We start from the raw sequence: 18,753 nt of genomic DNA on the forward strand, positions 1-18,753 counted from the left end.
GACCGTGCCACGTGTCACGCTTTGCCAGGCCGTGCTAGGCCGTGCCACGTGTCACGCTTTGCCAGGCCGTGCCAGGCCACGGGGAGGGCATCGCTGAACTTGAGCCACTGCAGCAAAAAAACGAACACCCGCGTGGGGCCTTTTTGGCAGGAACGTTATTTTTCATTTTTTTACCTACGTGGTGACTTTACCGAATCATTGCAGTCACGAAAGCTTCAAATCTAGAAGGAACGTGGAAAACCCACGCCCTTCCCCTCCCCACCCTTCCTGCCCCCCCCCCAGAATCAGAATATGTATGTATACCGGTGCAATCCGATGAGCTATAAAGCTCTTTTTCACAGATGTCCGGTGGGGGCATTGGGGTCAGAACGTTACGACAACAAAGATTACAAACAGACGAGATGCAGCCCACGACAAGGCCCCTCTCCGGTCGGTCTCAGTCCCGCTCAGTCTCAGACCCCCCCACCCCCCAAACTCGTCGTCGCAAATTTTTCTCAATCTCCTCGTTTTTTTCCTCCCCCACCACCCCCACCCCCCGTTCCCCCTCTTCCCGAAACGTCTAATCGGCATCGCGTTCGTCGTCCACCTCCCCCCCCCCGCACCTCCGATTTGCACGGCCGGCTCCTTGCGGGTTGCGAGGTTCGATGCACCGTGCGTACTGCCATTCCTGTTGCCTTGTGCAAATAATACAAATTATCTTCTTGGTTCTTTCGGTAAAGTCACGTAGAATGGAAATAATAAAATAATAAAAATACAAATTATTATATATTTTTTTTATTTCCATTCTACGTGACTTTACCGAAAGAACCAAGAAGATGAATCCCTGCAGTCACGAAAGCTTTAAATCGAAATAATTATAATTATAATATTGGACAAAAATGCGTGCCTTTCGATATTTTTCTTTACGTTTCGTCGCAGCGGTTATTATTATTTATTATAACTTTACTTGTTTATTTACCCCCACCCATCACTACCACCGCAAATAAAACAGGGAGTTCGTTAGGGCGCCGATGCCGGAACGCGATCCAGGGACAACATTCTACACGTACGCTTGGTTACACGACGGCCTCGTAATATAAAATAAATAACGTCCGTGTTTTTATCCCACTTCTATTTCGTTTCAAATGCATCATCATCCATCCACCCGCTGCTGCTGCTGCTAAATGCTGACTCGGGAATTCCGCATTTTCTTTCGTGCGGATTGGGGGGAAAAAAATCAACATCATCATCAACAACAACAACAAAAACCTTTCCAAATCAAAAGTACTAAAGTTCGACATTTTGTTTCCGACATCCAAACATCGTTTGGCAATTCAGCACCGCCGCCCTTTCCGAGAACAACAACAACACAATCATCTTCGTCTTCTTCCCTCGCTCTTCCCCGCTGTCTTTCCTCCACTCACTCGACCCTCCGAATCTGTTGTCCCACTTGCAGACACCACACGCAAGACACCGAGGACAAAGACTACCCCCCGCGTCCGTCCCTCCGTCCGTCCGTCAGTCTGGCGGTGCCTGCGTTAACATCACGCACTATTTTTTTAAGTTTTTCGCCTCCCCGTGAGACCGCCGAAATCCGTGGTTTAGGCTACGTGCATTCCACGCTCTCTTCTTTCTTTCCAGCGCTGGAAATTATTTTTGAAGACGAAAAAAAAATCATTTGGATAACGCGTTTCAAGCGATGGGGTCCTCCCTCCTCACCGCTCGCTCTCTCTCTCTGCGCTCTCGAAGCGTCATCATCCCTCGCAGCATCTCCCTCTCGACGGCTCCACGTCGTCATGCACCGGGCGTCCGTTCGGTCTCGCGGATCTTTCCTCGCTCGCCCTCCGATCGTTGTGCCCTCTGCGTCCCCCCTGGCCCGCTCGACCACCCACCGCGCGGCTACTGTGGGGGTCACGCTACTCTTGCTGCTGCTGATGCTGCTGATGATGATGCTCGCGGGGCCATTGCCTCCACTTTGTCCGCAGGATCAATCCTCGTCGCCGATCGCTCAGCGGTTCGGCGTTCGGCGAGAGGTTACTTATTAAAAAAAAAGAAAAAAAACCTCCCAAAGCGAAACAAATCCCAGCCGCGTGGTGACGCGCCGCTGGGCCGTCATTGGCGACGGGAGAAGAAGAGAAGAGAAGTGGTGAGGCGGCGGTGGTGGTGGTGGCGAAGATGACGGTCGATACTTTTGTTGTTGTTGCCGATCGCGGTGGCGATGGATGTCGGCGAAGAGGACGATTCACGTTGGCGCACTTGGCGATGGTGTTGGCAACGACATTGGTGTGTAAATGATGACGATGATGGCAAAGTTGGCGAAGACGGTGATGATGTTGCCGATGGCCACACGATACGATGGGATTCATTTTGCACCAGTCCCTTCTTGTTCGACGCGGCAATGGTGATGCATGTTGAACTTCTTTCGCACCGTACGCAGCCAACCGTGCTAATCGGATGATGATGACGATGGGATGATTTCACATTCTCTCAATAAGTGAGGTATGGCACGGTTTATGGGCATGATATGCAATGAAAATGTAAACACGCTCCCTCCAACTTCGCCTCTCCCACTGTCAAACACGCTGACACGCTCACGCACGCTCGCTCGCTCACGACTGTGGTGGTGAAGGCGGTGCCACGCGGACGGGCAGCTGGCTATGGATGGAGGATGTGCCACGTGACCACCAGCACCGCAGTCACCAGCGGGCATACACCATCTCACTACCGATATCACCTGCACCATCACCACCGCTGCCGCCACTGGCACGACCAACACCATCAGCTGTGCCACCTCCACCATCATTATCAGCAGCAGCACAATCATCGCCAGCAAGCACCATCCATCACCAGCAGCAGCAGCAGCCACACCATCACCAACTAGCATGGCCAACATCATCAGCTGTGCCACCACCATCGTCAGCAGCAGCATCATCATCACCACCACCATCCACACCACCACCACCAGAGCCACCATCAATACCGGTGCCAACAGTACCATTCCCACCTCTCACCTCCTCCATCACCATCGCAGCGACCATCATCACCATCATCACCAACATCACCACCAACAATCTCGGAAGCTGCTATAGCAGCAGCAGCAACGATAACAGCTGTTTCATCACCTGCATCACCTCCACCAATAATTCCCCAACCCCATGATTCAAGTATTTGTCCTGATTCAGGGTCGTGATTCGATTCAGAGTATATATATATTAGTCAAATCCCATGGTGAAAGTCGTGGCCTCTAGTGGCTGGCGGAATCAAATCATTGCAGCTGTTCGTACAACAGAGTGATTTTCAACATATTGATTCTCTACACGCGTGGATGAATTCATCCAGCAGTGGATTGACCATTGCAGATGTCGGTGATGACTTATTCTACCCGTGCGCCGTGCGATTTGGGACTTGAATTTGTTCATTGATAGATTTATCACGACATCCCTAACCACCACCACCACCACCATCGTCATCACCACTGTCAGCTGTAACGACACCACCACCAGAGGTACCCACAACTGCATCATCACCACCACAACCTCCCTCCCATCACCAAACTCCCGTCGTTATGATCGCCACCATTTACTCAACCACTAGCACCTAAATACATCTTCAACACAGGACCACCTCTACCGACGTTAACACACGTTACCACCACCTCTTCCGCTGTGTCCACAACTCAGAATCAGACTACAGGGACTCCTCTGCTTATAAACATTCGACTTATGAACTTTCAGAGATACGAACAGACCTGTCTGTATGTCAAGTTGCCTGTTCGGATCGAAAGTTCAACCGCCGCGCAACAGATGGCGGTGGTGGCATCTACATCTGCAGAACGTGAAAAACCAGTGGCATCTACATCTGCAGAACGTGAAGAATCAGTGGAATCTACATCTGCAGAACGTGAAGAACCAGTGGCATCTACATCTGCAGAACGTGAAGAACCAGTGGCATCTACATCTGCAGAACGCGAAGAACCAGTGGCATCTACATCTGCAGAACGTGAAGAACCAGTGGCATCTATATCTGCAGAATGTGAAGAACCGGTGGCATCTACATCTGCAGAACATGAAGAACTAGTGGCATCTACATCTGCAGAACGTGAAGAACCAGTGGCATCTACATCTGTAGAACGTGAAGAACTGGTGGCATCTACATCTGCAGAACGTGAAGAACCGGTGGCATCTACATCTGCAGAACGTGAAGAACCAGTGGCATCTACATCTGCAGAACGTGAAGAACCGGTGGCATCTACATCTGCAGAACGTGAAGAACCGGTGGCATCTACATCTGCAGAACGCAAAGAACCGGTGGCATCTCAATCTGCAGAACGTGAAGAACCAGTGGCATCTACATCTGCAGAACGTGACGAACTAGTGGCATCTACATCTGCAGAACGTGAAGAACCGGTGGCATCTACATCTGCAGAACGTGAAGAACCAGTGGCATCTACATCTGCAGAACGTGAAGAACCAGTGGCATCTACATCTGCAGAACGTGAAGAACCGGTGGCATCTACATCTGCAGAACGTGAAGAACCAGTGGCATCTACATCTGCAGAACGTGAAGAACCAGTGGCATTTACATCTGCAGAACGTGAAGAACCGGTGGCATCTATATCTGCAGAACGTGAAGAACCAGTGGCATCTACATCTGCAGAACGTGAAGAACCAGTGGCATCTACATCTGCAGAACGTGAAGAACCAGTGGCATCTACATCTGCAGAACGTGAAGAACCAGTGGCATTTACATCTGCAGAACGTGAAGAACCGGTGGCATCTATATCTGCAGAACGTGAAGAACCAGTGGCATCTACATCTGCAGAACGTGAAGAACCAGTGGCATCTACGGCTGCAGAACGTGAAGAACCAGTGGTATCTACATCTGCAGAACGTGAAGAACCAGTGGCATCTACATCTGCAGAACGTGAAGAACCAGTGGCATCTACATCTGCAGAACGTGAAGAACCGGTGGCATCTACATCTGCAGAACGTGAAGAACCGGTGGCATCTACATCTGCAGAACGTGAAGAACCGGTGGCATCTACATCTGCAGAACGTGAAGAACCAGTGGCATCTACATCTGCAGAACGTGAAGAACCGGTGGCATCTACATCTGCAGAACGTGAAGAACCGGTGGCATCTACATCTGCAGAACGTGAAGAACCAGTGGCATCTACATCTGCAGAACGTGAAGAACCGGTGGCATCTACATCTACAGAATGTGAAGAACCAGTGGCATCTACATCTGCAGAACGTGAAGAACCGGTGGCATCTACATCTGCAGAAAGTGAAGAACCGGTGGCATCTACATCTGCAGAACGTGAAGAACCGGTGGCATCTACATCTGCAGAACGTGAAGAACCAGTGGCATCTACATCTGCAGAACGTGAAGAACCAGTGGCATCAACATCTGCATAACGTGAAGAACCGGTGGCATCTACAGAATGTGAAGAACCAGTGGCATCTACATCTACAGAACGTGAAGAACCAGTGGCATCGACATCTACAGGGGATTATACAACTTTTAAAGCCATTCCCCGTGTTTTGTGTACACGCCGCACAATGTGTTTGGAATCGACAGGAGTAAAGTTGGACTTACGAAAAAAATCGACTTACGAACAGACTTCTAAAACCTAACTAGTTCGTAAGTCGAGGAGTCTCTCTATTGATTCATACTGGAGCAATCCCACGAGCCTATGATGCTCCTTTTCTCCACAGACGTCCAAAATGTTCCACAGATGTCCAGGAGACGTGTATGGAACTGAAACCTGACCCAACTGTAACACAGCGCACCACCGCCACCACGACTACTACCAGCTCAGTGGCCACTGCCACCAGCTCCTCGACCAATTGCCAACAGATGCCTCCACCTCCGCTCCGTACAACGACAATCCCCGCTACCCACCGACTATAGCCACCGACACCGTTATCTAACCACACAACGCCACTGCCACCACCACCTCTGCCATGTTACCACCACCGTCACCTCATCCATCTCCAATCCCCCCCCCCCTCCTCCTCTACCTTCTCCAATATCTCATCAATTTCCACCAAAAATCTCCTTCATCATTTCCCCCTCCACCACCACCACCACAATTACCAACGTCAGCTCCACCATCTCCTTGACGACCTTCACATTCTGCTACCACCATTAGCACCCCCCCCCCTCCTCCATCATCACCACCACCTCCCCTCGCTCCTTCACCACTGCTACCATCACCGCCACCGACACCACCTCCAACATCATCACCTTTACTACCAACACCACCAACTGTATCTCACCCTCCACCTCTTCCACCATCACAACGACCATCTTCACCTTTACCTCCACCTCCACCACCATGCCCACGACTGCCGTAGCCACTACATTCCATCGCCGTCACCGCCACCAACAACCACCACCTTCACCACCTCTTCCACCATTACCTCCACCATTTTCACCACTTTCCCAATCTCCACCATCACCTCCACTACCTCCTGATCCAACACCACCTCCCCACCTCGCCGTTCCCAGACGAGCGCATCTCCTCCTGCTCCTCCTCTTCCTCCTCCTCCTCCTCCTGCTGCTGCTGCCGTGGCGCGTGGCTCAGAGCCGCTTGCCAGTGGCCGCGTGGCCGTTGTGGTGGCAGAGCCGCGGCTTGAAGTGCATCGAGTTCTCGTGGCCAGCGTGGGCGCCGTGCTGCTGCTGCTGCTGCTGGGCGTGCGTGTGGCCGTGCCCTAACGCGTTCCCGGCGGGCGCCAATACTCCTCCTCCTGCTCCCACTCCTCCGATTCCTCCTCCTATTCCTCCTCCACCTCCTCCTCCTCCCGCCCCGGCGGGCACGAGCAGCCCGGCGCCCGCCGAGTCGTCCTCCTCGTCGTCGTCATCGTCGTCGCGGGGGAACGCGTGGTAGCGGTGCCGCCGGCCGACACCGACACTGCTGCCGCCGCCACCCACGGAGCGGCGCTTGGGGGTGAAGCGGCAGGAGAGCCATCGCCACGCCTCGGCTACTCACACGGGGGAGGGGGAGGGAGGAGGAGGGGGGAGGAGGGGGGAGGATGGTGAGGGAGGATAGGGGAGGTGGAGAGGGATGGAGGAGAAGGGAGGAGGGACGAGGAGGAGGGGGTAGGGAGGTGAAGAGGCGGCGGGGGGGGGGGGATCAGGGAGGAGGGGGAAGAGGGGGAGGATGGAGGAGGGGGGAGGTGGGGGGGGGGATCGGGGAGGAGAGGGGGGAGATGGGGCAGAATAAAGAGATGGCAAGCGCCCCCCCCCCTGCCCGTGCGGTGTGTAGGATGAGATGAGAAGCGGTTGGGCACCCCCAGCGGCAGCTGTCTCCGTGCGGGGCGAGGGGCACAGCAGCAGAAGCAGCAGCAGCGGCGGCAGCATCACCGTGCCTCTCCCACATTCCTCCAAGACATCTGCAAATCCGAATGCGCCGTCTTTGCTCGTCTCTCCTCGTACCGGTGGACGCGGCGCTGTCACGCCGCCGTTGGCAAAAACCGTAACAAGGATACGCAGTCCACCGCGACCCGGCATCGACGGCGGGGGACAGACACAAAAAGTTTCCCGATTTAAAGCTTTCGTGACTGCAGGGATTCATCTTCTTGGTTCTTTCGGTAAAATCACGTGGAAGGGAAATAATAAAATAATAAAAATAATACATTAAATTATTCTCACGTTTCGGCCACAACGCAAGCAGCCGTCCTCAGGTGAAGGACAGGTCTGTCGGGGAGGACGGCTGCTTGCGTTGTGACCGATACGTCGTGAGAATTATTTTATTACGTTTTATTTTTATTATTTTATTACTTCCCTTCTACGTGACTTTACCGAAAGAACCAAGAAGAAAAAAGTATCCCGTCCGACAAAAAACGAGGCCACGTAGCTGGTCACCGCGCAGGGAAAGCTGCCACTGGGGGCGCCCTTGCAAGCGTGTTGAGCCGCGAGTCTGGGTCACTCGTGAATCACGCGCGGTGTACGCTCCGTTCCAACACAAAACGACGGACGGCCTAGTGGCCCTAGTCAATCCACGAGTCACTCAGTTCATCAGTAAGTCAATTAGTTCAGAATATGCGCCATCGATCCGTCAAATGAACAGCGCATCAATCAGCAAACGAGTTAATTATTCAATCGGTAAATCCATCTGTGGGACAATTTAGTCAATCACATGTAGTTCGTTTTGGACGCACGTGTAGGGTGCACAACTATAGGAACATGAAATGTGATGCTGCTGTTCGAAACAAATGGAAGGAGCAGGCAGTGCCAGATTATCCTAGTAGCAGAAGTAGCTACATGTGTAGTAGCTACATGTGTAGTAGCTACATGTGTAGTAGCTACATGTGTGGTAGCTACACGTGTAGTAGCTACATGTGTATAGCTACGGGCCCCGCACTTTCAAGGGCCCCGCGCTAAATGCTTTCAAGTTATCAATTCCGGTTCAATGATTCTGCACTTGCTCTATTACTATAGTACTATACCGCCTTCGACTGCGTGTTCAAGGCTAGCGATTTGTCATATTATCTGGCTGTATAGCAAATGAAAAAATATAATTACTTTACTATGCAAGTAAAAAAAAAATGTGTTTTAATATTTATGTTTATTAGGGCCCCTTATAGCATGTGCTACAAGCCCCAAAACTAGCTTAATCCGGCACTGGGAACAGGAAAGAGAGGAAGACCTGACAGAGAACAGCTTCGAGGACGACGACGACGACGTCCCACTGGGATTTTTTCACACAGGGTTGGTGTACGGTGCTTTTTCTGCAATATTTTGCAGTCTTTTCTTGGATTTTCTGTTTGCACATAGTCACTTGGAGATGTTTTCTTGTTCATGTTTTAGTTTTTTTGTTTGTTGCGGTTGCACCCGATTCAAGAGCCGAATGGCTCACAAGGCTATACCTAATAAATGAAACTTGAAAACTTGAAACGTCGTCATACACGAGATCGGTGCCGGAAAGACGTGGCCGCGACTCGAGCATATTGGCACGACAAGACAGAGGCAGAGAGCGAGAGATTGAACGTGTAAACAACAAAAAAAACGACGACGACGAAATGTGCAGTGGACACCTCCGCGATGATCGGCCCACGGTGGGATCGCGACGACGCTGACAGCTCGTCGATCGAGCGGAACCACAAAACGACGCATATCCACCAGGCGGTCCGGCACCCGCATCGAAACGACTAAAAATACAAACTTATTCTTAGGTTTTTTCGGTAAAGTCACGTAGGTAAAACATTAAAATTAATGAAAGTAAAATAAAATAAAAATCACGACGTTTCGGATTTTTATTTTATTTTACTTTCATTAATTTTAATGTTTTACCTACGTGACTTTACCGAAAAAACCTAAGAATATGAATCCTTGCAGTCACGAAAGCTTCAAATCTAGACTCAAATACAAACGTTGAAATTCGTTGCGAGCGGTACCGGCGAGCTGTCGGAGCTGTGCGTCGGTGAGGCGCCGGTCGAGCCACAGCAAGAGCCAGCTGATGCCCAGACCCAGGGTGAGTCCCAGCAGCAGATCCACCTCCTGCTTGCTCAGCGCCGGAGTCACCGCGTAGCCGTCAGGGCTATGCACCTCTGCGCTGTCGCCCGCGTACGGCACCACGTAGTGCACATGGTGCCTGCGTGCACCACACGGAACGGCGGGGAGGGGGGGGGGGGCGAGAGGTGCCGCGGTGGTGAGATGTTGGCTGCCTCGCCTGGTGTACAGGAGGTCGTGGGTTCGATCACGACCCTGACGATGCCTGCTGTGTGTTTGGAGTTTGCGTGTCTCTCTCTCATGAACATCACGGTGGCTAGGAGATGTTAACTATCTCGCCTGGTATGCAGGAGGTCGTGGGTTCGATCACGACCCTGACGATGCCTGCTGTGTGTTTGGAGTTTGCGTGTCTCTCTCTCTCTCTCTCATGAACATCACGGTGGCTAGGAAATGTTAACTATCTCGCCTGGTATGCAGGAGGTCGTGGGTTCGATCACGACCCTGAGTTCGTGGGTTCGATCACGATCCCTGACGATGCCTGCTGTGTGTTTGGAGTTTGCGTGTCTCCTCTCTCTCTCTCATGAACATCACGGTGGCTAGGAAATGTTAACTATCTCGCCTGGTATGCAGGAGGTCGTGGGTTCGATCACGACCCTGACGATGCCTGCTGTGTGTTTGGAGTTTGCGGTGTCTCTATCTCTCTCCCCGTGGTGAGATGTTGACTACTTCGCCTGGTGTACAGGAGGTCGTGGGTTCGATCACGACCCTGACGATGCCTGCTGTGTGTTTGGAGTTTGCGTGTCTCTCTCTCTCCCCGTGGTGAGATGTTGACTACCTCGCCTGGTCTACAGGAGGCCGTGGGTTCGGTCTCGACCCTGACGCCTGCTGCTGTATATTTGGAGTTTGCGTGTCTTTCTCTCTCATCATCATCATGGTGGCTAGGAGATGTTAACTACCTCGCCTGGTCTACAGGAGGTCGTGGGTTGGATTCCAACCCTGATGCCTGCTGTTTATTTGGAGTCTGCGTGTCTCTCTCTCTCCCCGTGGTCGCGCGGACTTTTTTCTCCGGGTCCTCCGGTTTCCCCTCTCCACATTTAGAATGAACGTCACGCGTTTAGAGAGTATTTATAGAGTATTTGTCTGCTATACATTTCCGCATGATGATAAGCAATTGAGCTATCATTCGTGGTGGCTAGGTTGCTTCTGAAAAAGAGCTACACAGCAGCTGAATGGGTCCTTACCTGGCAAAAAAGTAGTTTAGTTTTTTCTTCTTGGTTCTTTCGGTAAAGTCGCGTAGAAGGGAAGTAATAAAATAATAAAAATAAAACATAATGAAATAATTCTCACGACGTTTTATTATTATGTTTCATTTTTATTATTTTATTACTTCCCTTCTACGTGACTTTACCGAAAGAACCAAGAAGATGAATCCCTGCAGTCACGAAAGCTTTAAATCGAAATTTTGTTTAATTTTGTTGGTGGGAGGCACTTTCCACACACAAAGACAAATATCACCTATATAGCCTTGAACAGGCTGCTGGGGCAAGAGCTGTCAACGAGCACCTATGCACGTTGAACTTCTTTCGCACCGTACGTAGCCAACCGTGCCAATCGGAAGGACAACAATCTGAACACCAAAACGAGTTCTGAGGAAGTGAGTTCTCGATCTGGAACCTCGCGGAACTTAGGAACGGGTTTCGAGAGCATCACTCCATCTCCTCCTGCAGCTCACCAACGTCGCGTGACGTCACACCCCCACCCTTCCGCTCACCACTGTCGACCACCTTCATCGATTCGTTCGTTCGATCAGTCGATCGGTCAATCAAACGTTGCGCTGTGCGTGCGTGGTGGGGCCACGTGGAACGGTACAGCAGAGGCTAGCAAGGCATTTCCTGCTTTGGTAATGTATTTCACCAGGGTGTATCTAATTGAGATGATCACTCTTAATTTTGGAGCTTTCGTGACTGCAGGAATAATTCTTTGGTTCTTTCGGTTAAGTCACGTCTAAAGATTAAAATAATTTATTATTTTATCTTTAGACGTGACTTAACTGAAAGAACCAAAGAATGAGATGATCACGTAACAACGTTTATGTGACCAGGCAATAGCTAATCGAGATACACCGCGTTAGCTGATCTATTTAATGACGAGGTGAGCTGATTGAGGGTGCCTCAAAAAAATGTTAACACTTACATGGGACTGTCGTTTTTAATGGAAGAAGAACAGATATGAATGCACTGTAACATGATAACAAATGTAATCCACCATTGGAACCTCATTTGCCAGTAAAAAATATGATAATTGTTTTTTTACCCTTCTATCTGGCAACAAAACTGACACCATTTTTTACAAGGAGTCGTGTTTGCATAGACCACAATACCTGCAGCCATAATGCAAACAAAAAACATAACTCTGATAATATATGCACTGTCCTTGAAGTTGATTGGTCCACACCCGAGACAGCTTTCCTTAGAGCCTAGTCTCACATGGGTTGGACCAGATGACGCCAATTATGACTGCAGGTATTGTGGTCTATGCAAACATGACTCCTTGTAAAAAAGGTGTCAGTTTTGTTGCCAGATAGAAGGGTAAAAAAAACAATTAACAAATGTAATGTTAAAAAGTCAATGGGTCTCCCACTCGATCGCCATCGTTGTCGGCACGTGGCCTGGAATCTTCTCCAGGTGGTCTCCAGAGCCGGGAGGCGGTATTGTTGCAAATCCTCAGAAGTGTTCACATTGTTTGTTGAAGCACCGCCTGCATTTCAAACCAAGCCGGGTCGATCGCTCCGACGAACGAACACCCGAACGAATCAATAGTTGACCAACCCTCGTCGGCAAATTGGGCCGACAACGGAGGGGGCATGTCCCGTGCGCCGGGATGATTCATCATTTAGCAGCATACATTTTTGTTGTTTGTTGTTGTCCGGCCGATGATTTGCGGTCGGTCCACCCTAACCGGGATGACGTGACGAGTTGAGGGGGGGGGGGGACGGCGGTGGCGGTGGGTCGGGGGGTTGGGTCATGTCATAATTCTTTGGTTCTTTCGGTTAAGTCACGTATAAAGATAAAACAATAAATTACATAATAGCATACTACGACGTTTCGACTGCAGCACAAGCAATCATCATCAGGCATAAAAGAAAGAAATAGCAACAAAAATCTAACCAGAAAACTATAGACAGACACACAAGCAGACAGACATCACAAAGACACACACAGAGAGAGAACACGTATCGGCAGATACGTGACTTAACCGAAAGAACCAAAGAATAATTCCTGCAGTCACGAAAGCTCCAAAATTGAGATTTTCATGTCATAATTGTTTTTCTCTCCGCGCCGTGTAAATCTGAGCGTGCCGATGTCTCGCTGGTGGCTCGCTCGGTGGCCGCACGACTTGGGATGGTGCCGGTGGGAGTCTCGCCGGGGCCTGCCGGATGGGCCACCGTGAAATCCGTCTCCCCTTCGACGATTCCGCCCGCTAACTCACTTGCCGCACAACGCAAAAACCTTTGAGGCTATATCGGGGGCGGTGGGGGGGTCTTTGTCTTTGTCATCCCCTTCCGAGACGAGGAATGGATTTGTTTTGTCCCCTCTCCCTTATCCGGCCAATTATTCCTCATCTATATGCAAACGAGGCTGCGCTGCACGCGTCAATTTGTGGATGTGCATCATCAGCTGACGGACGGGGACGGAGGAGGGCGTGTGATTGGTCTTCGGGGAACGACTGCGGGCAAAGATAAAAGACCCCCCGAAATTGCCTTAGCAGACATTTAGCGACCACCGCCGCATTGCCATCACAATAGGAAAGAAACAAGACAAAGATCCCCCGTGTAGCCTGTAACAGACTGTTGGGGCAAGTGCTGTTAGTGAGCAGCACCTAATGAAGGCCGGCATGGCGCACGAGGGGGTGGGTGGTCAGCACCACGCCCAGCCACCTTTGTCTCTCCCGTGGCGATATTTACATACACTGCAACAGGTACTCAGTTGAGGCTGAGTCGACCTAGGGAAGGCCCAGGACCGGTTCAGATATTCATCACTTATGTTCACCGTGAGCGGGAATCTAACTGAGGGTACGGGGTTCGTAGCGCAGTGCGCTAGCCACTGCAACACTGCTCACACCCCTGCTGATATGCACACAGGGATATTTGATCATACACAGACAGATATATAAGCAGTATTCTACTGCTTACATTTCCTACGAAGTGGCAGTGATGCCACCAGAGTGCTTGTGCCATGCTAGGTGCACTTTGAGGCCACGTAAAGTGTGGAAGACTCGATGCTGGGAGGAGGTCATGGGACAGACCCAGGTGCCATGCGTTGTCTGATTGAAATGACCGGCAGATGCACTACCTGTGCTGCCCGCTGTGCCACCTCGCTGCATTTTATCCACCCGGCGCTCCGCTCGTTGTTGTGAGCGTCGCTCCTCCGCCCTCCGTTGTTGTTGGAGGGCGACTGCCGCCAACTGACCAGTAGCGTCCTTCACGAGCCTCCATCGAGGCCGACCTTAACACCGCTGGTACCAGTCATCGGCAAGTCCACTCAGCTCCACTTCCTCCTGAACCGCATCACTCCATCTCTTCTCCAGCCCGTGCCGAGCCCGTTTAGCCCCCTCTACCCAGCCAAACAGAAGCTGCTTGGGCATGCGGTGGCTGGGCATGCGGGCTACATGACCCAACCAACGCAGCCTTGCCTGCCGGAGGAGCTCACCGATGGGACTTTGTTCAGATCTTTAAAGGATCTGTGCGCTCCGCACACAATCCAGCCTGGTTCAACCCAGGACGGATCGTAGATAGGGCAGCTTGAATGTTTCTAACCGGCGCACGTGTTTCTTTCAAAGGTGCACTTTAAGACTACGTGGTGGCCGAGTTTAGCGACGCATTTATATTTATGCGATCTAATAATATTGGTCGCTATAGCCAACTCGTATTGCGTGTTAGACTCCTTTAAAAGGCTCCACGTTTCGCAAACATAGAGAAGGGAGGGAAGGGCATCGCTGTGGCCGAGAAGACCTCCGATTAGCGTGGTTGGTTGGCTACGTACGGTGCGAAGAAAGTTCAACATACATACGTGTTTATACGCACGGTGTGCATATTGCGTGCGTGGATGTTTTGTGTGCATGTCTCTATGTGTTTGTTGTGTATATGTTGTGTGTATTTTGCATGTTGCTTGTGTCGTATACAATGTTTATATTGTGAGTATGTTGTTTGTCATTAGCATTTTGTATGTAATTTATATGTTGTATGTAATTTGTATGTTGAAGGTTGTGTGTATGTTGCATGTTGTGTGCATGTTGTGTGTAACGTGTATGTTGTGCGAGTCTGTGCGCTAGTTTCCCACCTCCCGCACACGCAGTGGCACACGCGGTCCTCCCCGCGGAGGCGAGGGAGGATGTAGTTGTGGAATCGGTCCAGGAAGGCGTTCGTGTCCAGTATGCCCGCCAGAGCCTGCACCGCACGCGACACCACCAGTCATCATCACCACCGCCATCATCATCATCACCGTCGTCATCATCACCACCGTCGTCATCACCACCGTCATCATCATCACCACCGTCATCATCACCACCGTCATCATCATCATCACCGTCGTCATCATCACCACCGTCATCATCATCATCACCACCGTCATCATCACCACCATCACCACCGTCATCATCACCACCATCATCATCATCACCACCGTCATCATCATCATCACCGTCATCATCATCACCACCGTCGTCATCACCACCGTCATCATCATCACCACCGTCGTCATCACCACCGTCATCATCATCACCACCATCGTCATCACCACCGTCATCATCATCACCACCGTCGTCATCACCACCGTCATCATCATCACCACCGTCATCATCATCACCACCGTCGTCATCATCACCGTCATCACCACCACCGTCATCATCATCATCACCGTCGTCATCATCACCACCGTCATCATCACCGTCATCACCACCACCGTCATCATCATCACCACCGTCATCACCACCACCATCATCATCACCACCGTCATTATCACCACCACCGCCATCATCATCATCATCACCACCACCGTCATCACCACCACCACCGTCATCATCACCACCGTCATCAGCACCACCACCGTCATCATCATCATCACCACCACCATCGTCATCACCGTCATCATCATCACCACCGTCATCATCATCACCACCGTCGTCATCATCACCGTCATCACCACCACCACCGTCATCATCATCACCGTCATTATCATCACCACTACCACCGCTGTCATCATCATCACCGTCATCACCACCACCACCGTCATCATCATCACCGTCATCATCATCACCACTACCACCGTCGTCATCATCATCACCGTCATCACCACCACCACCGTCATCACCACCACCGTCATCATCATCACCGTCATCATCATCACCACTACCACCGCTGTCATCATCATCACCGTCATCACCACCACCACCGTCATCATCATCACCACTACCACCGTCGTCATCATCATCACCGTCATCACCACCACCGTCATCACCACCACCACCGTCATCACCACCACCGTCATCATCACCACCGTCATCACCACCACCGTCATCATCACCACCGTCATCACCACCACCACCGTCATCATCACCACCGTCATCAGCACCACCACCGTCATCATCATCATCACCACCACCATCGTCATCACCGTCATCATCATCACCACCGTCATCATCATCACCAACGTCGTCATCATCACCGTCATCACCACCACCACCGTCATCATCATCACCGTCATCATCATCACCACTACCACCGCTGTCATCATCATCACCGTCATCACCACCATCACCACCACCGCTGTCATCATCATCACCACCGCTGTCATCATCATCACCGTCATCACCACCACCACCGTCATCATCATCACCGTCATCACCACCGTCATCACCACCACCGTCATCATCATCACCGTCATCATCATCAGCACTACCACCGTCGTCATCATCATCACCGTCATCACCACCACCGTCATCACCACCACCACCACCGTCATCACCACCACCACCACCGTCATCACCACCACGGTCATCATCACCACCGTCATCACCACCACCGTCATCACCACCGTCATCATCACCACCGTCATCACCACCACCATCATCATCACCACCGTCATCATCACCACCGTCATCACCACCACCGTCATCATCACCACCGTCATCACCACCACCATCATCATCACCACCATCATCATCACCACCATCATCATCACCACCGTCATCACCACCACCGTCATCACCACCACCGTCATCATCATCACCACCGTCGTCATCATCACCGTCATCACCACCACCACCGTCATCATCATCACCGTCATCATCATCACCACTACCACCGCTGTCATCGTCATCACCGTCATCACCACCATCACCACCACCGCTGTCATCATCATCACCACCGCTGTCATCATCATCACCGTCATCACCACCACCACCGTCATCATCATCACCGTCATCACCACCGTCATCACCACCACCGTCATCATCATCACCATCATCATCATCAGCACTACCACCGTCGTCATCATCATCACCGTCATCACCACCACCGTCATCACCACCACCACCACCGTCATCACCACCACCACCGTCATCACCACCACGGTCATCATCACCACCGTCATCACCACCACCGTCATCACCACCGTCATCATCACCACCGTCATCACCACCACCATCATCATCACCACCGTCATCATCACCACCGTCATCACCACCACCGTCATCATCACCACCGTCATCACCACCACCATCATCATCACCACCATCATCATCACCACCATCATCATCACCACCGTCATCACCACCACCGTCATCACCACCACCGTCATCACCACCACCGTCATCATCACCACCGTCATCATCATCACCACCGTCATTATCACCACCGTCATCATCACCACCGTCATCATCACCACCATCATCATCACCACCGTCATCACCACCACCGTCATCATCACCACCGTCATCACCACCACCATCATCATCACCACCATCATCATCACCACCGTCATCACCACCACCGTCATCATCACCACCGTCATCATCACCACCGTCATCATCACCACCGTCATTATCACCACCGTCATCATCACCACCATCATCATCACCACCGTCATCACCACCACCGTCATCATCACCACCGTCATCACCACCACCATCATCACCAACACCACCGTCATCACCACCACCACCGTCATCATCACCACCGTCGTCATCATCACCGTCATCACCACCACCACCGTCATCACCACCACCACCGTCATTATCACCACCGTAGTCATCATCACCGTCATCACCACCACCGTCATCATCACCACCGTCATCACCACCACCACCGTCACCACCACCGTCATCATCACCGTCGTCACCACCACCGTCATCACCGTCACCACCACCGTCATCACCACCACCACCGTCACCACCACCGTCATCACCACCACCACCGTCACCACCACCGTCATCACCACCACCGTCATCACCACCACCACCGTCATCATCACCGTCGTCACCACCACCGTCATGACCGTCACCACCACCGTCATCACCACCACCGTCGTCATCATCATCACCGTCGTCATCATCACCAACGTCATCATCACCGTCATCACCACCACCGTCATCATCATCACCACCGTCATCACCACCACCATCATCATCACCACCGTCATTATCACCACCACCGCCATCATCATCATCATCACCACCACCGTCATCACCACCACCACCGTCATCATCACCACCGTCATCAGCACCACCACCGTCATCATCATCATCACCACCACCATCGTCATCACCGTCATCATCATCACCACCGTCATCATCATCACCACCGTCGTCATCATCACCGTCATCACCACCACCACCGTCATCATCATCACCGTCATTATCATCACCACTACCACCGCTGTCATCATCATCACCGTCATCACCACCACCACCGTCATCATCATCACCGTCATCATCATCACCACTACCACCGTCGTCATCATCATCACCGTCATCACCACCACCACCGTCATCACCACCACCGTCATCATCATCACCGTCATCATCATCACCACTACCACCGCTGTCATCATCATCACCGTCATCACCACCACCACCGTCATCATCATCACCGTCATCATCATCACCACTACCACCGTCGTCATCATCATCACCGTCATCACCACCACCGTCATCACCACCACCACCGTCATCACCACCACCGTCATCATCACCACCGTCATCACCACCACCGTCATCATCACCACCGTCATCACCACCACCACCGTCATCATCACCACCGTC

General features: G+C 51.6%; 1 protein-coding gene across 1 annotated transcript in view; it reads right to left on the reverse strand.

The window, feature by feature from the left end:
* Nucleotides 1–5,177: 5,177 nt before the first annotated feature.
* Nucleotides 5,178–18,753, reverse strand: part of TMEM240 (transmembrane protein 240) — a 38,752-nt gene continuing 25,176 nt past the window's right edge. Inside the window, exons 2-4 of the mRNA XM_061568091.1 lie at nt 14,775–14,881; nt 9,381–9,577; nt 5,178–6,965 (exon numbers count right to left, since the gene is read on the reverse strand). Of these exons, the coding sequence (XP_061424075.1) occupies nt 6,565–6,965; nt 9,381–9,577; nt 14,775–14,881 (705 nt within the window). The 3' untranslated portion in view covers nt 5,178–6,564. The remainder of the gene's footprint in view (nt 6,966–9,380; nt 9,578–14,774; nt 14,882–18,753) is intronic.

This window comes from Lethenteron reissneri, chromosome 40, assembly GCF_015708825.2.
Source record: "Lethenteron reissneri isolate LAM-NWPU_2019-01 chromosome 40, ASM1570882v1, whole genome shotgun sequence".
Classification (NCBI taxonomy): domain Eukaryota; kingdom Metazoa; phylum Chordata; class Hyperoartia; order Petromyzontiformes; family Petromyzontidae; genus Lethenteron; species Lethenteron reissneri.